Genomic DNA, 23,165 nt, shown 5'->3' on the forward strand with positions numbered 1-23,165 from the left:
GGAGAGGAGGACGGAGGGATGGGAGGACGGAGGGAGAGGAGGACGGAGGGAGAAGAGGACGGAGGGATGGGAGGACGGAGGGATGGGAGGACGGAGGGAGAAGAGGACGGAGGGATGGGAGGACGGAGGGAGAGGAGGATGGAGGGAGAGGATCCTTATTGGATCCGATATTATGGGATGGATTCTGCTTCAGACTCAGGAGCCTCAAACTCCATTGAACCCAAGTAGTCCAATAAACAGAGAAACATCAGAAACGCCTTCCTGACCTGACGGGAACGTTTTCACGCCCGCTGGATTAACGCCGGGGAACGGTAACCTTCTGTCATCGTTCGACCGCTGTTGTCATGACGATGTTCAGGGCCTGAGAGCGTACACCTTGTGTGAATGTATCGTCCATCGTAGCTTTCAGCGTGACGACGGATATGTGGCGCTCCGCGCTGACCGATGGCGAGGAACAGCTTTGGGTCCGCGCTCCACCGGAAAGCCGAGTGATGCAGCGGGGCGTGCCGGGGCCGGAGCCCGAGCCGGAGCCCGAGCCGCCGAGTCATCCCGAACCATCTCGTGTTCGATTCATGAGCGGCCCGTTATGCAGAAAAGGGTCAGCGGGGCGAGTGACCGTTCCGTGCTCGCCTGGCGAGCTCCGGCGAAGCGTTTTCCCACAGGAGAGGAAAGACATCTTCCTATTACAAACACACAAAAACGGAACCAAGCGATTGCCCTCGCACCTTCTCTACTGCCCCCCCCCCCCCCCCCCCCGGTCGATATGCAAACGTAGAAACATCCTGTCTCGATGGAGGGGGAGGGGCTACCTTCTCTACTGCCTTCCAGCTCCGGAGCGAAACGTCCAACAATTGCTTCATAGTGAGGGATGAAATGGTTAGCTTAGCTGCTAATGCTAAGCTAATGCTCGCCTCTGGTTTTACATCAACAGAAAGACGGGTCGTCTAACCGAGGCGTAACCTCCGAGGACCGGGACGAAACCAGGAAGCTCGGAGCACCCTGGAACGGAGCGGAACGGTTCCAGCAGACGCTTTCAGACTTCCTGAAGTCTGAAAGCGTCTGCCGGGTATTTTGGCGCTACATGCTAATCATCCCACCGGGGAAGGTCCACTCAAAAACGGCCAGTAAGAACGGAGCGTAAGAACCGGCGCCGCCGCCGCCCCTCGCTTTACCTCGATGATGTCGGCGTTGGTCCGGCTCTCGTGGGGCTCGTTGTACTCGGTGTACTTGAGCAGGACCTTGTCCATGTCGGTGCTGGCGTACTGGAACAGCTTGTTGGAGTGGTTGAAGATGATGAGGGCGATCTCGCAGTCGCACAGGACGCTCAGCTCGTACGCCTTCTTCATCAGGCCGAACTTCCGCTTGGTGAACGTCACCTGGCGGGGGGGGAAGAAGGGATGGCGGTGACGTTAGCTTAGCGTCAGTCCAGCCCCGCTCACGCTCATTAACGCCGTCAAAGCAGAAGCAGAAGTTCGTTAGGCGCGAGACAAACAGGAAGCGCTGCGTTAAAGCTGAGTGTGTATCAGACAGCGTGTCTGAACGCCCCTGCGCACGCACGCACGCACACACACGCACACACACACACACGCACGCACACACACACGCACACACGCACGCGCGCACACACGCACACACACACACACACACACACACACACACGCACACACACACACACACACACGCGGGCCGTTTCTTCCTCGCCACGCTCGTTCTCCTCGTCGCCTTCACACTCGCGTTCTCCGCTTGTCACATGTTATTCCTCTCTCGCCGCTTTCGTATTTGTTTTTTTTTTAACAACAGATCTGGATAAAGGGGTGGAGTCAGATTATTGCTATAATTAGAATGTCCAGGAAGTGGCTGAGTGGATCCTGAGGGCAGCCGCTGAGCTACGTTTGATGAAGCTCGCTCGGCCTCGCCGTCGGCGTCACCTGAACCCAGGTGGACCCGGCTGAACGCTCCCGGCGTGGCGCCGCTGTTTGTTCGGCTGCTCCGTCTTTGAACTGGATGTAATTGAAAGAGGCGGAGCTTATAGATGGAGACATCGAGGATGAGATCCTGAAAAGCAGCCGATGGAGACCTTCCGTCTCGCTCCTCTTTCTTCATCGCCCGGCTAATCTCCGCCTCTGCCCTCCTTCCTCCCCTCTCTCACCTTTCTCCACATTCTCGCTACCCTCCCTCCTTTCGCACTCACTCATTGCTTCCTGCTGCCACAAATCAAATTATATCGGGGGCGTATCCATGGGCAACCGTCTCCCGCCTCCCTTCCTGCCCCCCCCGTTCCCTCGTTTCCCACCTCATCACACAGAACCACAATCGTCTTACCTCCTTTGCGCTCTCTCTCTTTATCTCATGCCGATCTACATATCTGGCCCCTCCCCTTTCTCGCTCACACAGAACAGAGGCCATATTATGTGGCAAAGGGAGGATGACAAGAGCGGCTGGTGATGAAGAGGCGAGCGACTGCTCCGCTAACGGACGGGAAGGTCACCCAGCAGGGCGCCACATGAGCAACACCACTTAGCATCAAAACGGAGCCATTCCTTCCCGTTTCCCGCCACAAAGCGACTCCGGGGAGTCGCTCCTGATCCCGGTGATTGGCACGAACGACGAACTCGCTGGACGTAATTGACATTAAGATGAGTAGTGCCAGGTAACCAATGGCAACTGATGAAAGAGACATCCTCAGTGCGGACAAGAAGAAGGCCGTGTGCGTGTCTCGTTTAAATCTCCGTTCTGCTTCAAAGGAGGCGCGCTTGTTCGGAATCCGAGTCGACGCTAAACGCTAAAAGAGCGCCGGATCAAACGCAGGTTCCTTTCAAGGCACCGCTTAGCGCTCGCTAACGATCCAGTCAACGGATTGATCTTTGATTCCGACACCTTGTGGACAATTGGCCTAGCATTAGCCTACCCTAGCCTGTTAGCATTTACAGCTGTGCCTGGTGATGCCTGGGTTTAAATATTTAACTTTAAATTGAGACAATGACAAATGAATCTGCATTAATTATTGATCGTTCTCCCACTTTGGATTCTAACCCACGCACACTTCAGGAAGAGGTCAGAGTTCAGTTGAGCTTCGGATCGAAGCACAAACCGGCCTCTGATCCAGCCCCGATCGACAAGGCTGGATCCCCTTCCCAACCATCGGTGTGTGATTGATCACATCACCGCCGCCTCACCCACCTGTCTGTTGCGTTCGTCGGTGATCCTCTGAATCTGGATCTTTTTCCTCCCCATGTTTCCGGTATTGTGGCGGGAGGGGAAACGGGGGAGGGGGGGGGGTAAGATGGGCGTTTACGCCTCCTTATCGTCGGATCGTCTTTCGGTCTGACCTCGCCGCCGTCGGAAGCAGCCGGACAGGGAGGCTGTCACGCCGTGACTTTGCAAAAAAAGAAAAGATGAAAGACAGGGAGGAGGAGAGGAAGAGCGGCGCCCCCTTCAGATCATGGTCCCACTCCCAGTGTCAGGCCGAACCGGGGTCCTCTGCCCTTCCCCTTCACCTCAGCAGGGCAGTTCCTGAAACACAACACAGGCATTCAGACGCTGCACCACGACCCAACACGCCATTTTCCCTCGCCCTGATGCACAACACGGGAATAAACGCGGCGGCGCCGCATCAGAAGCACGAAGGCACGGGGCTGTTTGTGGCGCTCCACCCTCAGGGGCCCGCGGGGAGGGAGGCTGTGCCGTGTCAGCTTCATTAGCGGCATCACCGCCACATCGCTGATCGGCTGGTCGCCCGCGGCAACCGGCTGCCCGGTCTGCCTGATGCCGCTGAGCGCGATTCCCCAATCGGAGGAGGGGGGGGGGGGGGATTCTACATATTCTCCCTTTCCAGTGAGACGATCCCACTGACCTCATTCAACGCAACACGGAGGAAGACGAAGATGAAGAGGAGAACGGTGCGTGCAACGCGCCGGACGGCGCGCTCATCTCGATGGCGACGAGCTGCTTATGAATTATGCACCGATGGGGCGATTGGACGGGGGCTGGAGAACGAGGTAACGACCGCCACCATTGTTTGTTAAAAACGGCCGATGAAGGGCCGGAGGCCGCCAGGGCCTCTTTCTGCACGGAGAAACACACACCGAGCCGCGGGAACCCAACGTACAAACTGTTGGCAGCACCTCTCTAATGTTTGGTTCCGACCCCTTCGGCAGAAAATCGTTCAAAGATCCACGTTGAAGCCGCTCGTTTCATTCAGGAAGTTTTCTTTGTACAGATGAAAGAATTAAAATGTCACACACAGGAATCATTCCAGTTTCTCTTTAACTTTATAAATGGATATTTTGACTTGAGCAGTTTAATTTTGATTTAAACAGTCAGGTTGTTTTCTTTATGGCGTTTGGATTCTTTCCTGATATATTATGCTAAATGTTTTAGCATTAAACGCATTAGCGCACCGCTTTGTGGCGTCTTTGCTGATCCCTGATCCGTCACTGCAGCGTCATGGAAACCAGATCAGCATTAAAAAAATGTTTTTTTTTTAATCCAGATGTTCATTTCCTGTCTGATGCATCGTATTTCCACCACGTTTCAGCTCGTCCAACCATGTGGGCGGAAATCCACGAGCTGTGAGGTCAATATTAGGCAGCAGCGTGACTGTGCAGAGATGGAGCCGACGCCCCCCAACGCACCCACGGGCTCCTCCAGCCGGCCAATGAGGCGCTTCCCTCGGGCGATGGCGGGTTAAGCGACTTGATTCGGGGCACGTCACCCAGATTTCTCCCAGCAGGTCGAGGCTTGCGAACCGGTGACCTTCCTCCTTAGAACCTGCCTCGCCGTCCTGCGGGTGAACGCTGCAGGCGGCGTGCGTCAGAGCCCGCGGGAGGCAGCGCCGCGTTTCGACTGCCACAGCACGCCTTGTCTGCTGCTGCACTTGGATGAGCGTTCCTTCTCGGGCGTCCGTCCTCTCTGCCCCGGCGTGCTAATGGCAGTCAGCAGCGATGACGGCGAGTGGCGAAGACGGTTCCGGGCCGCTGGAGCCCTGCTGAGAAATCCGTCTGTTTCCTCCCAGCGTCCGCAGCGGGCGGAGCCGACATCGCCGCGACCTGCGCCGGCGCCGTAACGCACGGCTCTTACACAGACCGAGACGAACGCACGGGGAATCTGAAGCACACCTCGGAGAAATAAGAAGGAACGCCGCAGAACATGCGAGCGGCGCAGATTACAGGAAACCAAGCGACGTGAAAATGTTCTGCTGCTGAAATGTGGGCCGAGGAGTCGCCACGGGATCCGCAGAGGACTTCAGGGATCAGGTTTCAAGGTCGCTGCCGGAGACACGACCTCTATCAGGATGGCTGATCTGCCCTTCAGCTTGAAATCTAAGCAGATCAATACTTGACCAATATTCATTCCTCACTCAGCGTTGGCTCGGACCGGACTGACGCGATGACAATCCAATCCACGCGAGCCAATCAGCAGGCGCCGACCGTCGGCGACCGGCTCGGACAGCAAAGATCACAAAACTGGAGGCGACGGGCGCGACGAGGACGTTCAAGATCGTCACGTTCACCAACGCTTCAGAGCGGCGTTGACCAAAAACTACTCGTAGCCTGATAGCAGCTGCTGCTAGCGTTGGCACGACGACCGCTAGCGCCAAAGAAGCCGAACCGCCATGCAGTCAGCGACCACTTTGGGTCAGGCGTCCCCGTCCCCGTCCCCGTCCCCGCCCTGGAACCAGTGGCCTGAAACAAGCGCCCAACTTCAGCTGAAGTTACAGTTCCTTCAGGATTGATCGAATATCGATCGGTCTTATATGTTATTATTAGAGTGCCAAAGAAAGGTGCCTGCGTCTTTAAAAGGGGGCGTGTCATCATGGAGGCATTAATGCCAGGGTTCACATGGAGCTCGTCGCATCAAGACATTCTCACCGTGACCCGCGTTCCAGCGGGATGGGTTTCGGGGGGGCGGTCTCATAGGCTCGTTTCTCATTGGGGCTCAGGGGTGGGGGGGCGGGGCCATCGCATTCCCTCATCCGAGCCAGAGAGGCCCAACCTTGAGGGTGTTCCGCCAGCACCAGCTGTGAGATATTTATAGCCTGTTGCCGGGCAACCGTCGGACACAACTCCTGCCACACTCAGGCTTCAGTCAGCCGGCCGTCAATACATCAAGGAAACACGGAGGCAGGTGGAGCGGGGGGGGGGGGGGCTGGCTTGTGACTGAGCGCTCTCTGCCAACCCCCCCTCCACCCTCCTCCTCTCAGCCAATCACGAGTGAACAGTTGGAGAGGTGGGGGGGGGGATGCCCCGCAAGGGCAGCACTTCTGAGGTGGAGGTGGTCGGATGGGAGGGGCGGCGAAGAGATCTGTGCCTCTCAGCTCGTGAATCACGCCTACGTTGCCGTGGTGATGTCAATACAACAAGCACACACACACACACACACACACAACTTACGCCCACACATTTAACACACGGTGAACTAGCCGTCACCGATCTACCGTTTGTGCTCGCAGCCTCTGGCGTTATAATACCCATAATGCACCGCTGCATGTCAGTGCGCAAAGATGCCTTTTTTCCGGCAGATCGGAAGGCGTGAGGAGCACAGAGGAGCAGAGAGGAGCACAGAGGAGCAGAGAGGAGCAGAGAGGAGCAGAGAGGAGCAGAGAGGAGCAGAGAGAAGCACAGAGGAGCACAGAGGAGCACAGAGGAGCACAGAGGAGCAGAGAGGAGCACAGAGGAGCAGAGAGGAGCAGAGAGGAGCAGAGAGGAGCACAGAGGAGCAGAAAGGAGCAGAAAGGAGCAGAGAGGAGCACAGAGGAGCAGAGAGGAGCAGAGAGGAGCACAGAGGAGCAGAGAGGAGCACAGAGGAGCAGAGAGGAGCAGAGAGGAGCAGAGAGGAGCACAGAGGAGCAGAGAGGAGCAGAGAGGACTTGTTGGCGGGTCATTTATCAGCCAGGTTTGTTGTTGCTGGCGCGGCGGCGTGGACTATGTGGTTTGACCGGTCAGGTGACATCACTGCCACGAGAGAGACACGCCTGTGAGCCCGCGGAACAAAGACGCAGAGACGGGCCCGTCCGGGTTCGTCCCGTTTTCGGGCCCGTCTGGGTTTGTCCCGTTTTCGGGCCCGTCTGGGTTCGTCCCGGTTACGGGCCCGTCTGGGTTCGTCCCCTTTATGAGCCCGTCTGGGTTCGTCCCCTTTATGAGCCCGTCTGGGTTCGTCCCGGTTACGGGCCCGTCTGGGTTCGTCCCGTTTTCGGGCCCGTCTGGGTTCGTCCCGTTTTCGGGCCCGTCTGGGTTCGTCCCGTTTTCGGGCCCGTCTGGGTTCGTCCCGTTTTCGGGCCCGTCTGGGTTCGTCCCGTTTTCGGGCCCGTCTGGGTTCGTCCCGGTTACGGGCCCGTCTGGGTTCGTCCCATTTTCGGGCCCGTCTGGGTTCGTCCCGTTTTCGGGCCCGTTTCACCGCGTGATTAAAGTCATTACAGATTAATGTCATAAAATAATACAAACAAGCATGAAAAGCACAAAAAGATCTTCACATTAACGCGACATGAAAGTCTGGGAAGCTGGAATCAATCCGTTATGATTATCGATTATCGATTGAACAGAACCCGATAACAGAGCCCAGAGGCGCCCCGACTGATTCCCAGCCTGCTGCTGGTCGTCTGATCCTGCAAAAAGGTTCTGGCAGCTGCCGGTCCATCCTCAGGGGAGGTGGAGCGATGCAACCGATCAATCAAATCAATCCTTTCCAATAACATGCTGTATTGAAAGTCGAACGACCACTCGGATCAATAACGATGATGACAGGAAACCGGCTCGCCATCGTTCCCTTGTTGTTGTTTACAACCAGCGCGTGAAGCGAAAGCTAAAACCAGCAGCCGCTCGCCAAAACGTGTTCCGTGTTCTCCGGCGCTGGAAAGATCAAAGATCAAACAATTAGATGACGATAAAAAAATAAGCAGCCAATAAATTAATCAGGAAAGAAAAACAAAACCAGCAGCCAGTTCTTCCTGTTCTTCAGCAACATCAAAGGAATGCACGCGACATCAGAGGAAACGCCTCTCCTCAGCACGCCGATGACATCAGCGGGACGTGGCCGACGGCGTCCCGGACTGATTAGAGCGCCCGGGACGCCTCCGACTCCGCCTCCGGCTCCGCCTCTCGCTCTTCGGTTCAAATCGAGCCGGTGAAAAGTTTTAAAACGTTAACGTCCAGAAGAGAAGAGCAAAGGACGGACGTCAAACGGGAGAGTTCCTCTCAAGCAGTGGAGACGCGCACGCACACACACACAGAGACAGACGCACAGACACACACACACACAGAGACACACACACACACACACAGACACACACACACGGAGACAGACGCACAGACACAGACACACACAGAGACACACACACACAGAGAGACACACACACAGAGAGACACACACACACACACACACACACACACACACAAACACACACACACACACACACACACAAACAGAGACAGACGCACACACACACACAGACACAGACACACACACACACACACACAGAGACAGATACACACACACACACACACACAGACACACACACACACACACACACACAGACACACACACACAAACACACAGACACACACACACAGAGAGACACACACACACACACACACACACACACACACACAAACACACACACACACACACACACACACACAAACAGAGACAGACGCACACACACACAGACACAGACACACACACACACACACACAGAGACAGATACACACAGACACACACACACAGAGAGACACACACACACACACACACACACACTCACGCACTCAAAGCGGACGCCCTTACCGTCCAGATTAGAGACAGGAGGAGCCGCGTGGACGTCCTCCGGCAGCGACGGCGAGGACCGAGGACTAACGGGGGTTATTCCACGTGGAACACGGCGCCGTCCTGACGGGAAGCAGCTCCGGATCAGAGCACATGCACCGCCCACCGCTCCAGTGACAACTGGACCGCCTCGCTCTGGACGGCTCCTCAGCGGACGCCGCCTGCCCCCTCCCAACCCACAAACCCCTCCCCGGTCACCCGTTGCCCTAATATGCCTTCAGCAACTGTCACCCATTCATCAGCGTCCGTCCGGCTCTGGAGCGGGAGAGGCTCCTCCTCTTAACGACTCGTTAATCAATAAAGGTTATTGATACCGGGGGACATTCATCAGTAGTCTGATCTGGGGGACGTCTCTGGATTCGAGCCTCAAACCTGAACTTAGTCGTAACACACACAAGTATTCTGTGTGTGTGTGTCCCTGGTGCACGCACACACACACACACACACACACGTGTCCATCGTCCCTTTGGACGGCGAGCCGCCGGCGGTGGGACGGCAGCTGTCCCACATACCTTTTGTTCCTCCGGACCCTTCAAGGCCTCCTCGAGTCTACCGGCTCGCATGCTCAGCTGTCGCACGCCCCCCCCCCCCCACCCCCCATCTGAAGCTCCGCCCCTCAGAGACCCGGCAGGCCTGACCTCTGCAAGGACAACGCCACGTCTGATCAAGGATTCTTTTGGCCAGTTTTCAGGTAGAAAATGAGAAAACTCTGCACCTATTCTGGTCCCGGTGGTTCCGGTGGTTCTGAACCGCCGGCCCACATGCGACCGCTTCCTGATTATGGCTGAATGAAGGCCCGTTGCGTCTCCCAGATGAGTGTTTGTCGTATTTTAGTTTGGAGTTCGTAATAAAAGTCGTAAACGGGTCTGTGTGAACGTTCCGGCTCCGATTCCCAAGGAACGGATCTCCCGCCGCTGCCCCTCCCTGACCCCGGAATGTCCGAGGGGGCCCGGAGGCTGTGGGAAACTGGGAGTCTGCTAAACGGTTGCGTCGATAGATGCGCTTTTTGACGGACGCGGCTGAAAACACGTCGCTCAAAGATCAGTGAAGCGTTTCAGCGCTAAGTTCCGATTTTATTTTACGTTGATTTTGTATGAATTCATTTTTGCTTCCTTCTCCGACTCGATCGTCCGTCTTTAGTTTGCCTCCCGAAGGAACGAGGCCTCGCTGCGTCTCCCTCATTAAAGCTTTATGCTTGTTGACATATTACGTTTTAATCTAACGAGTAAATTAAAGTCGTAAATCATTGACACCTGCCACGCCCCCCCGCTAGCGGCAGCGACGCTGGGGGGGGGGGCGCTCACATTGTTGGATTCAGTTTAAGGTTTTAGGAGGGATTTAAGATAAAGTCCTGACATTGCTCTTAAGACTAAACATCTCTTTTTTAAATTTCCGTCAGTCCTGAAGAAACTTTTTAAAACCTGCCAGGAACGAGGCGGGGCGGGGCCAGACCGTCATGGCCGCTGGACGCCGCTGAGAGGCGGAGAGAACCGCGTTAGCATGCAATGGGGCATCGAGGGTCGGTCCTCCCCCAAGCTCCCTGACACACACACACACACACACACACACTTCTCCTCAGAAACAGCTGACGTTTTAACAGGCTTACAACAGCTGACAGGCTACAGGTGGGGCAGAGGGGGCCCTTCATAAGCCCCCCCCCCCTCCTCCTCCTCGCTTTAGTGCACAGCTCATAATTCCCTTCAGCAATCTACACACACACACACACACACACACACACCTGTTGTGACTCCAGAGGAATTGTCCTCAGTGAAAAGCCTTCCTTCATTGGGGATCACATCCCCCCCCCCCCCCGTCCCCCGTCCCCCGTCCCCCGTCCAGCATGTGTCTGACACCGGGTCCGACTTGCGACAGGTGACGCCACGGAGTGGACGCCGGGTCCGACTAGCGACGCCACGGAGTGGACGGCGGGTCAGACTAGCGACAGGTGACGCCACAGAGTGGACGCCGGGTCCGACTAGCGACGCCACGGAGTGGACGGCGGGTCCGACTAGCGACGCCACAGAGTGGACGCCGGGTCCGACTAGCGACGCCACGGAGCAGAGCCGCGGCCTGGAGGCTCTGTGCTGTCGTTTCAATCCACAACCATTTTAGCCGCTCCAATCACCATCGCAGCGGCAGACGGAGCAGACGGCGAGGATCTGATCATCTGGAGGTCACGGCTGAGTCTGGGAATGATCGACCTCCAAGTCGACCTTCAGCGCCGGGCGCCGACGAGTGGAACTTCTCAGAGAGACGCTCCGCTCCACGGCAGACGTTTGTTCGGGAATTGAAAGGCGCCGTTCCTCGTTAACATTCTCCCAGAGACGCTTTAGTCAGAGTTCCCAGCGAAGCGTTTCGCGGCGGCGCCGGCGGGATGTTTAAGACGAGCGTCGGTTAGCAAAGCTGCGAGGAAGAGGATTTGAAAGCGCAGCGCTTCTTTGGACTGGAGGAGAAAACCAAGACAAATTAAGACTTTGTCGGATTAGGAGTTCCTGCTGGGTGTGCGAGACGGAGGAGAAGTTCCCACAACTTCCGGAGGAGACTTAACACCTCAAACCCGTTCTCTCATCGTTCGCAGCGTAGCGACGCGCTAACGCGCCCCGAACGCATCCGCACCGCCACAAAGCTAATGCTAATCTAAAGCTACGAAGCAAACGACGCCGAGATGCTGGTTTCCATGGTGACGTCGCCCAACTTGTCCACATGAGTCATACTTTCTTCTATGGATGTCGGGTATCTTAATTAATCAATCAGTGTTACCCATCGCTAGGTGACGGCAGGGGGCGGGGTTAACCGACCCCGACACGGGAAGCCAGTTTTCTAGTAGAAAACGCTTCCACGAAGCTGCTTTGGAGAGTCGTCCTGCAGAAAGACGCCACGACCTCCGCCGTGGAGGAGTCGCGGCGGTTTCCTCCTCCTCCTCCTCCTCCTCCTCCTCCTCCTGTGTTCCGGCTGTAATGTGATAACCAGCTCAATAACATCAACGACTGCCAGGATCCTCCAGAGGACGGATGCAGAGAGAACAGGAGCGTGTGTGTGTGTGTGTGTGTGTGTGTGTGTGTGTGAGAGAGGCAGTGGGTGGATGTCTGTGTGCGTTTGTTTTTTACACGGGAGCGTGTGGGCTGGAGAGGCCTGGGCGAGAGGTGAGAACGAGTCAGCCATTGAACACCATCAAACGAAACGTTATCTAACGCTGCACCAACGCGGCCAAACGAGGACGGTCCCTACGGACGCCAAACGAGGACGGTCCCTACGGACGCCAAACGAGGACGGTCTCCACGGACGGCAAACGAGGACGGTCTCTACGGACGCCAAACGAGGACGGTCCCTACGGACGCCAAACGAGGACGGTCTCTACGGACGCCAAACGAGGACGGTCCCTACGGACGCCAAACGAGGACGGTCCCTACGGACGCCAAACGAGGACGGTCTCTACGGACGCCAAACGAGGACGGTCCCTACGGACGCCAAACGAGGACGGTCTCCACGGACGCCGCGAGGAAGGTCTCTACGGACGCCGCGAGGACGGTCTCTACGGACGCCGCGAGGACCTGCTGCCAGAGTAGGACCAGAGGAGGAGACATGGAGCGCACACACACACACACACACCACCCTCGTCCTTTTCTGCTATTCACGTCTTTTTTCACCTCCTCTTTCTCCTCCCTCTCCTCCTCACCCTACATCTACTCATTCTGTATCCTTCATCGCCTCCTGCTCTTCCTGATCCATCTCCATCTCCACCTCTCTCCTCACTCATCACTTTACGTTTCTTTATGCGCTCCTCCTCCTCCTCCTCATCTCCCCTCTTTACCCCCTTTCTTCCTCCATTGCACTTTTTTCTCATCTTCATCTTTGCCTCTCCTTCATCAGTCTCCTCCTCCTCTACCCCAGGAAGAACGAGGAATAAGCTCCGAACCATTACTCCCTCTTCCTCCTCATAAGCTTGTGGCTAACTGGATTACCCCCCCCCCCCCCGCTGTAAAACGACTCCCCGCCCCGACGAGGAGGAGGCTGATATACATTCAGATATTCAAATGAGGCCGTAACCTCCCTGCTCCACGCCGCTGAGGAGAAGAGGCGTGGGAGGAATTCAATGGGAGGAGGGGTTTGGAAAGACGATCGAGATGAAGATCAAGAAGAGGAGGAGCAGGGTCGAGGAGGGAGGGGAGGGGTCGTGTTTCAGCTGCTGGCGCTGCTGCTTGCCGTTTCAGCTGTGCCGGAGGCCCGGCGAGCAGCGCCTGCCGTCACGCCATCGTAACCCCGTCAGCATGGCGGCGCACGTGCTGCGTTCACGCCACATCCGACAGACGCACACGGCTCCGTTTTCATCACGGGACGACTGGCAAGGGTTAATCTCGCAACATTCGCGACGTTTGGAAAACCGGCCGGGCCAACGTCAACACGGCGGGAAACGAGGCCAGGAACGAGCCGGGTGGTAGCTATGGTGACAAACTGAAAACGGCGAGATATAAATATGACGGCGTTGCAGTTGGCGGTGGAAAAGGCGTGATTAGCGGAACGACAGGGTTGTAACCGGCGATGAATCAACTGCAAAGGCCTCACTCCGGTTCTACGGACCGGAAGGTCGGGAACGTTGGCAACGCTGGGATTAGGGAACGGTTCTGCTTCGAGGGGTCGGCGTCCTGGATGACGCATCAAGAGGCAGGAACGCCGCCGCCTCCGGGCCTGGAGGAGCGCATCGCTCCTTCATCTGCCCCCCAACTCCTTCCATTCCTCCACTCGCATCTTTCTTTGTGATCTCCTCGGAGCTCCTTGGCAGGAATACCGGATCGACTTGCAGCGAGCCCACCGGGGGCGCCGTAACCCGAGGGGAATGTGATGCCGTTTATTCTGCCGGTGATCGGGAGCGCTGATAATCCGGCGGCGTTAGGAAAGCCTTCGACGTGAAAGCGAGGGCCTCCACAGCTCCATTTACCCGCTCTCAGAGGTCGCCTTTATGCTAAGCTAACTTGACCTTGACCTCAACCTCAGGTGCAGCCACAGCAGCCTTTTACCTTCCACAAATCTTAACGTGTAAAAACGTTTCAAAGATAAACAAGATAATCCCGCACCCTTTATAAAACACAGGAACTCTATCGCTATGACGACGACTCCATCTCTCCGTTCGGTTCATCGCTCCCTCTTCCTTTCGCTTCGTTTGTAAGGCGATTGACGACATAATGGAATTTGAACGTTCCCAGAAGCCAAACTAAATGGATTGAAATGGGATTTAAAGGGAATCCGACACCGCCGCCAAGTCAAGGTCAAGCCAGGTCGGGCGTTAGAGCCGCGCTGCCGCTCCCGCTATTCAACCTTAATGCCGAGTTTACCGCCCCCCCCCCCCCCCCCCCGGAGATCCCAACGCACTCCCAGCATCCGTCCGGGCAGCTTTCCATCACAAGGAAGAGAGAATATTAAAAGAAGGAAAACACGCTTTACTACTGATAAAGTGCTGCTGAAGGCAGCCCCCCCCCCCCGATGGAAAGGCAGCTGAGGGAGTCCATCAGGAGACGAGACGCACCGAGATGGTCAAAGTCCTCCCGAATCCCGAATCCGGAGACACGTCCGTCCATCCTCCCGATTCATTGGCGTGCTTTTCCCTTTTGGCTCCGAGGCTGGGTATTTCCAGCGAGCCCTTCTGTGGCAGACCGGATACGTTTAGTGCCCCCCTGGGGGGGGGGGGGCGTAGCTAAAGCAACCGAGGGGGGACTTACCACTTTTTTGTCTTTCCTATTTCCGTTCCCATTTTCTGCGACGGTTCGTCACAGAATGAACGCCGCTCAGCAAAGAAGGGAAATTAGTCTGCAATTAAATCACGGCTGGAAGGCAGCGTCTCCTCAGAAGGGCGAGCGGTTCAGCGTCGAGCTTCAAGCCTCGTTAGTCTGGTGACCTTTCAGATTAAAACGCGGGCCGCCCGGCCGCCATCGCCCAACGGAGCAGAGGAATTCTCTGGAGATGAACGGGAAGTCTGCGGCGAACCACAGCGGGACAATTACACGTCTGGCCGGGGCAAACGCCAGCGGGGAGACATTTATTACACGTCAGGTCAGGGCGAACGCCAGCGGGGAGACGTTTATTACACGTCAGGTCCGGGCGAACGCCAGCGGGGAGACCTTTATTACACGTCTGGTCCGGGCGAACGCCAGCGGGGAGACGTTTATTACACGTCAGGTCAGGGCGAACGCCAGCGGGGAGACGTTTATTACACGTCTGGTCCGGGCGAACGCCAGCGGGGAGACCTTTATTACACGTCTGGTCCGGGCGAACGCCAGCGGGGAGACGTTTATTACACGTCAGGTCAGGGCAAACGCCAGCGGGGAGACGTTTATTACACGTCTGGTCCGGGCGAACGCCAGCGGGGAGATTCTGGCGCAATCCAAGCCCGGCCGTCGCTACTCATCCAGAAAGCCGCAACATGTCGGGGCGGGTTCGTGGCAACAAACCGTCCTCGTGTTTCGTATCGGATTTCACCAGCTCAAACATCATTTAAATAAAACCCAATCTTCCAGGTGTTTGAGGGATTTGATCACAAACAGCAGGTTGACTTGGGTTCGAACGTCGCCCGTCTGAAGGAGCCTTGAATCAACGCTGCCGGTTTGGGGTTGTAGTAAATCCATGAGTCATCGAGGTCCTCCTGAGACCCAGCCCGTTGACATGTCCTCTGTGGTGGACGTCCACTACAGAGGACATGTCAACGGGCTGACCCGTGTGTGTCCCTTTAATGCTCGAAGACGAGTTTAAAGTGAGGACGTTTGACTCTTCCTCTGATTTCACTCCAGACCAGTGAAACCAAACCCCTGAAACCCGAAGCGGCGTCCCTGATGAACACCTCTAATGATCGTATATTCTCAAATGGTCGCATCCGTATCACAACAAACCAGAGGAGATCGGATCCGACTGTTAGATAAACCGACTCGGTTTTAAGGTGTCAGTCGTTTCCTCTTTCGTTCCCCGAGGTCCAGAGACCAGCCGTCAATCGAAGCGCGTGGGCGGAGTCAGGCTTTCCTGGATTGAAAAAACAAACCCACAAAGGAGCCAAAGCCCAAACAGAGCTGGAGACCCTCAGAAGGTATTGATCATATGATCAGACTGAACTGAATCAGCATTTCAGGCAGAATGGTATTCACCCTCACCTGTCTGCTCAGCATGCCCAGGCCCCGCCCCTCCACGACCTTTAATGGAAATCGCTTCAGTCGCTCTTATGTCGTAAGAAAATGTCAAAACTTCTGGAAGCCTCCCTTCATCCGGGTCGGGACCAGAAGAAGAACGGGTTCTCTGATGGGCTAATGGGAATCCATTTAATAGTCAAGCAGTAAAGTGGCTAACTGCCCCGCCCGCCGACACGCCCACCCACCAAGTGTAACGCGTTCATGCCTCGGGCGGACGAACCTGAACACAACACAATCCTGTTGCATTGTGTTCATTTTATATGTTAAACAATTAAACACAGAAAGCATTGTCAGCAGACAATAAACCATCGATTGGCTCCGCCCACATTACTGAAAGAACTTTATGACACGTAAAACCCAGAGATGTATTTATAGGAGGAGGATGACCAATATCCTCCCGACGGTCCCTGAACACGCCACGCTTCATCCATGCTCGTCAGGGCGGGTCTGCGTCACCTCGCCGACCTTCAAACCGAATTCCTCTTCCGTTGCTGGACAAACAGAATAGCTACCAAACGGTTCTGGCCCCGCCCCCATCTGCCCGCTCTCCTCCTCTTATCCGGGGTCGGCGCCGCCGTTCTCCAGCGTTAAACACACATTAGCATCTTTTCAACGCAGCGAAAGTCAACCAGAACGGGCCCGCTGGCGGCTGACGCAGCGGTTCCGACCGATCCGCCCACGCTGCCATTAAGCATCGCTGAGCTCCGCCGCCGCAGCGCCGAACGCCAGCGTCAGCAAATCCGGACTTCTGCCGTCCGTCAGGTGAACCGGCCCAGACTGCGACAGGCAGACCTCCGCCGGCGTGGGCGCTGCTCCGGGTGCGAGCTCAGGGGGAGGCCATTTTGAATGCTCAGACAGAGGGGGGGAGTCCCACCTGAAGCGGCTGACGGGCTCCGCTTTGACTTTAAGGTCCGTTAGCGGAGACGGCGCCAGGACGCTTCTGCTGCACCGCGGTAAATCTGAATCATCGCCACGGCAGCAGAAGGCGGAGTCCCGCCGCGAGGCCGAGTCCTTCCTGTTCCTGCCGCTCAGCGCGGGAACAGCCACGGAGGAAGCCTGGCCCGGAATCAGCTCGACCAGAACCGGAGACGCAGCTCACCTGGGTCCGAAAGGAAAACCCGCCCCGATGTTCTGCCCCGAGCGCCAGACGCCAGTCGATACTCAGCCATATCGACCCGGGACAATTAACCCTCGGTTAACTTCACGCCGACCCAGAATCCCCGACCGGAGAAATCTGTCAGGGAATCAAGGAGCTACCGATCAATAGTGATCCGGGTTCGTTCGCACCAGTGTTGTGGACCTGGCCCTGCCCTGGACCTGGACCCGGACCTGGCTCCAGTCTCGTCCTTTAAGAAGTAATAAAAGCGAGCCGCTCGTGGGTTCAGTTCGCCCTGCGCCAGGCCTGACAGGCTGGAGCTCTGCTGAAGGAGAGAAAGACTGTACTTCCTCAAATTAACAGGAGTGAGGAGGAGGATGAGCCCCCCCCGGGTTTCAGGCACACGGCCGAGCTTCGGTGAGGAAAACCAAAATTCTGCCAAAACGGACGGATGCTTGGGAAAAAGATTTTCGCTGTAAATCAGATGAAGTGATGCGTGTGTTTAAACCAGTCATGGGCAAACTATGTTTGTTTGTGTTTGTGCTCCTGATGAATTCCTCCATCGTGATCCAGGACCTTTACGGGACGCGTGGGATGGCGGCAGGTCGGATTCGGATCGTCTGGATGAACGCCTGGACAAACGGTGGGATCCGGCAAACACCAAAATCCGGTCCGGATCCCCTTAAACGTCCCGGAGCAGAATTTAAAGAGCCCACGCAGCTCACAGCTGTGATAGGACGACGTGATTCCGGATTCTCCGGGCCAACGGGTCCCATCCTGGGGGGGGTCAAACCGGCGTGGGACGGGCGCCTTTAGGTGCCTGAGCTTCCCCGGTTTCTGCTTTCTGGATTCGTGCCGGACGGTACCGGACCGACACTCGGAGTTCACCTGCTCCGCCGCTTTGCTCCTGGATCAAACGTGCCTCCGCTGCGTCCGCCTTTGGAGCGTCCGCCTTTGGAGCGTCCGCCTTTGGAGCGTCCGCCTTTGGAGCGTCCGCCTTTGGACACCTTTTGGGACTTCCCCTGCAGGCATCGCTCAGACCGGCCGTGTCGCACCAAATCCCTCCGCCGCCTGGCGGAATGATGCAACAGATAACGGAGCCTCCCGAGACCTGCTCCCATTCTCCTGCTGCCCTCTAATCCCTCACACCTGCCTGGCAGGAAACGCGTCCATCGTTCCAAACGGCATCTCGGAGCGTCCTCGATGAGACATTTATTCGGGTTTATTGATGCCGTCATTAAAAAGCTGCTCCAGGAGCCAAATGGTTTCCGGGTTAGGGAAGAAATTAGAAGTTTGATGGCTCTCTCTCTCCCGGGAGAAACGCAATTACGCACAGAAATGAGCGCGCGATGGACGGAAATGGGTTCACGAACGGGACATGAAATGATTCTACGCACGGCGGACTCGGAGAAACGAGGGACCGCGAGAGAAATGTTTAGATAGAAGTGAGCAGACATTTCAGTTTTACGCGCAACACAGATTTATGGCGCCGATAAAAGTTTCCAATAAACCAGCTTTTCTCCGAGATTAAATCAACTCGCAGAAACGAAAACGAAACGCGATCGCGTAAAGCGCATGCTGGCGCTGGTCTGTAAATCCTCCCCGACAGTGGAGTGGAATTACGCACGACGCGCGCACTCACGGGCAGCGACGTGTTATTTCCAGAACCGGGTCAGACCAACACGAACTTCATCCGAACCGTCCGAGCCCCCCCCCCCGTACCGAGCGCCTCCCGGGAGTTCTCGCATCCACGGCACCGCGCCGGTGTGGAGGTAAACACGCACACGAGCCGCAGCAGCCCCGCAGCGCCCGGACACAGCTGTCAGAGCTGCCCCGACGCGGGGAGGGGGGCAAATGTGGCAAAACGAAAAGGTGGCGACTTACCCGAGCAGCGGATCCACATCTGTTTGATGAGACCGGAGATTCTCACTTTGTTGCGTCCCAAACGTCCGGACGGTGTTCGCGGAAGACGAGCGGAAACTGTCCGCCGACACCGAAGGGCTCCTAATTATAAAACCTCCTCCTCGGTAATTATTTAGTTATGGCAAATGGTGCCTAATCTGTCCTGTGGCGTCGCTGTATGATTGACAGGAGCGCAGCCAATGGGAGCGAGCGGTCCGTGCTGCTTTCGCCCTATCAGGGGCTGACGGCGACATCATGTGTTAAAAGCTCATATCCCTCCGCTTGTAGTCGCGTTTTCAGAGCTACTTTTTTGTTTATATTTAGCTCTAAAACGGAGCTAACAGTTAGCACGCCTGCATCAGTGCAGTTAGAAAGCTAAATGCTAGCATAGCTGAAGAAGTCCGGCCACTTTCTACACGTAAAATGCAAACGCACTAATTAAAAATGACGTGACGTCAACACGCAGCTCGCGAGCGAAGCCTGAAGTTGTTCGTTCGCGCAGCGGAGTTGCTAGCTCTCCGACAACATCTTTATTAGCTTGGTTTTCACACGCTACGCGTCGTAAACGCGTAGCTGAACGTTCCACAGCTCGCGTGGCTCCACCTGTACGTCCACAGCGCGTGATATCAGCCACCGTGCGCGGGCCCGCGCAGCACTACTTTGCGTGTTCACGGCGGAGGAACACGATGTTTACAGTGCGCGAAAGAGTGGCGAGCAGTGATTCCAGCGCGAGACAAAGTTCCCACACCGGAAGGAGGCGCATGTTAATGACGCGCGTCTCGAGTTTCACGCGTTCGGGTTTATATTCCCACTTTCTAATAACCGTGCTGCTCACCGCGTCACGTTACGTCAGCGTGGAATGAACGGGAGTTAAAGGAATACGGTTCACGCACGGGACCGTTTCATTTATTTTATTTCCGTTACATAAATTAAATGAGGATATCATCAAAGGAAAATTAAAGAAGTCGAAAAGCCTGATCAGGATATCCTGAGCTGTAATCCTCCTCATAGGCAGGCGCGACCTATGGATGACGTCACAGTCACCGGCTGACACACCTGAATGTCAAGGGAGGATCAGTAGCAAAGTAAACGAGAAGAGGAGGGAGAACCAAGAGTATTGAAGTAACCAGTAGTAGTAGTATTAATAGTAGTATTAGTTCGGTCAGGGGAATACCACAGGGAATACCACTAACCCAGCCCAACTCAGAGGTTTGATTGAAATAAAGAAAATTGTTCCCTTCTCCACTCAGAGCTGCGGATTCTGGTCCTGATTCTGGTCTTGATTCTGGTTCTGATTCTGGTCCTGTTCAAGCTTGAAGACCATGTTTGTCTGTGATGTGGATCAGAGTCGCCCCCTGCTGGCGGAACCCGGAACCACGTCATAGTGCTTTTAATAAAAGTTCTGACATTCTTCCTCCACATTTGAAGACTTTTCTACTTTAATTCTAATTAAATTCTTTCCCTGTAAAGTTTTTGAATCCTCTAATTAGTCTGATAACAGGATCAGTCGCTGTGTTGATCTCTGCCCCCCCCCCCCATCAGCCGAGCCGCTTTGTGTTTCAGAGGTGTGTGGGTGCACATCCCTGTCTCCGTGGTGACCCGCTGCACACCACGGCATCCCGCTGGCTGCCTAGCAACGCTCAGTGTCCATGGCAACAGAGCCAACAACCCCCCCCCCATGCATTCCTCTTCAGCGTGCACCCCTTAATGAGGGCTAAATTGTGACAATCAGGAGTGGAGAGTCAGAGAGTGGCTTAATGGGGGAGACCGGAGGGAGTCGGGGGGGGGGGGGGGGGTCCAGGGAGACGGCTGAGAGGAGGAGACCGGGGGGAGTCGGGGGGTCCAGGGAGACGGCTGAGAGGAGGAGACCGGGGGGAGTCGGGGGGGGGGGGGGGTCCAGGGAGACGGCTGAGAGGAGGAGACCGGAGGGAGTCGGGGCATTGTTGACATTGAATGCTAATAAAATCTGCCTCCTGGACGCTTCCCTGGGGAGGCATGTCCCACCGGGAAGAGGCCTCGGGGGGAGACCTAGGACACGCTGGACAGACTATGTCTCTCGGCTGGCCTGGGAATGCCTCGGAATCTGGCTGGGAGAGGGAAGTCTGGAAATCCGTGGTGAGACTGTTGCCCCGGCGACCGGGCCCCGGAAAAGAGGAAGGTGGATGGATGGAAAATCCCTTTGGATTCAATGTGTTGTAGTGAAAGCAAATAGCCACTAGAGGGAGGCATCTGTTCAAAAAGGGACTGAACCGCCTGAAACTATCCATCCTACAGGGGGCGCTGTCTGTCCACATTCAAAGTCGAATCAGTGTTTATGTTTGATTTACTGCATTTGTTCCTCATCCTGCTGAAGGGAGTCAGAGTCTTCCTCGGAGCGGTGACCCCCCCCCCCCCCCCTCCTTTCTGTTCATTATTGATTGATCATCAGTTCTATCCATTGAACCACAGGATAATTATGCAGCTTTAATTCTGAATCATATTCAGACATTAGAATGAATAAATAATCAATCAATAGAAGGAGTTCAGTAAAATAAACGATATATTATTATATTAAATACAAAGAGACCGTCTGTGACAAAAGTCAATAATTATCATGATCGCGTTTGTTATCAGATGAGATTATTGATCATGTGAGAAAAATAAAGGTTGAAAATATATTTTATGTTTTGTGTCACCAACTGAAGAATTAGAATTCTGTCATTGTTATTGATAAAGTTAAATTAGTATCATTTAAGTTCCATGCAGCACCAAAAAAGAAACCTCACCTGTGCTCATGCAGGTGAACTCCGCCCCCTCAGCCTGATTCCAGCGTCACGTGGAGGATTCAAAGACCTGAAACCAGAGAGAGAGTCAGATAAATGATAACGGAAGAGAGAGGGGAAACGGAATAACTGATTGATTGATTTGATTCTTCAGATGTTCGAGCTAAACGTCAACGGATCGATAAAGTTCTTCTTTTTCTGTAAACGGTGACGTCAGTGGTGACGCGTCCCTCCATCGCTCTACTTTGCTCCTGCTGCTTTGTCTGCGTGTCGTCGTGACGTCACAGCGCGGCAGGAGTGGCAGATGATGGTGAACCGAACGGCCTGGTTTATGTCACGTCAAAGCATCATCCCTCCTCCTGCTCCTCCTCCTCCTCTTCTTCCTCCTCTCCTCCTCCTCCTCCTCCTCCTCCTCCTCCCGCCCTCCCGTGTGAACAGAGCCTCTTTTCTTCCCTCTCTCCTCCGCCTGTTCCTGGAATTCACCAAACCCTCTCACTTTTAATTTATGCGCATATTAATTGTTCTCCTTTGTAATTTCCACCGTGGGATACAACATGCAAATGCGCCATGCGCGCGAACGTGTGTGTGTGTGTGCGTTCCAGCTGCTTGTTAACGTTCAGAGACTTTTAACAATTCATTTAAATTATTACACATTTAGACCGTCGATTTTATTGAAGTTAAACATATTTGTCTTTTTATTTCTAACATGTATATTTCTGCAGAAAAAATACATTTAATTAAATGTATATTTATGTGTCAATTAGAACATGTTTTTGTTACATTTAGTTTTAGTTAAATCAAAATAAATCCTCTGGCGTGAATCGAAAATATTTGACTTTTAATCACAAATTAAGAAAGAAAATTGAATAAAAGAACGGTTCTCTAAATATTTTTATCTCGAACTCACGAGGGAATTAAATTAATTACATTTCATTTAAAAAAAACAACCTAAATTAAATTCATTTATAAGTCAAATAAATGCTGAAAAGATTCAGGTACATTTTTTTTGTGCTGCAGAGCTTTTGAAACAGTTTTATTAAAAATAATTTGATTATTCAGACTTTAAAAACCTTAAAAAAAGATTCATAATGGGTTTGGGATTAGAAATGACGTCATGCTTTTCTGTTTTATTATTCTATTTTATTCTGTTTTATTTCAGACACGAAATAATTCCGACCTGAAAGTGATCAATGATAATTACTACGTTAATGACTTCCCGTTTCAACCAATCAGAAAACCTCTAAACTAAATAATTTAGAAAATACTTATTTAAAATTAAATTAGGCCTTCGCTGGACATGACGTCATCACATTAATCCCTATTGGTCTGTAAAAATATTTTTGACCATCAAAATGTTTGGAATCAAGTCAACAGGCCGTCATCCTTTACTTAATAATAATAATAATAATAATAATAATT

General features: G+C 54.4%; 1 protein-coding gene across 2 annotated transcripts in view; it reads right to left on the reverse strand.

Annotated features, from left to right (window-relative positions):
- The window catches only part of mef2d (myocyte enhancer factor 2d), a 39,549-nt gene extending 20,468 nt beyond the window's left edge, over window positions 1-19,081 (reverse strand). For both annotated transcript variants that reach the window (XM_068754825.1, XM_068754833.1), the window contains exons 1-3: window positions 18,967-19,081; window positions 3,181-3,513; window positions 1,173-1,376 (exon numbers count right to left, since the gene is read on the reverse strand). In XM_068754825.1, the coding sequence (XP_068610926.1) occupies window positions 1,173-1,376; window positions 3,181-3,234 (258 nt within the window). In that variant the 5' untranslated portion in view covers window positions 3,235-3,513; window positions 18,967-19,081. The remainder of the gene's footprint in view (window positions 1-1,172; window positions 1,377-3,180; window positions 3,514-18,966) is intronic.
- Window positions 19,082-23,165: the final 4,084 nt, after the last annotated feature.

Source organism: Brachionichthys hirsutus, chromosome 3, assembly GCF_040956055.1.
Source record: "Brachionichthys hirsutus isolate HB-005 chromosome 3, CSIRO-AGI_Bhir_v1, whole genome shotgun sequence".
Lineage (NCBI taxonomy): Eukaryota > Metazoa > Chordata > Actinopteri > Lophiiformes > Brachionichthyidae > Brachionichthys > Brachionichthys hirsutus.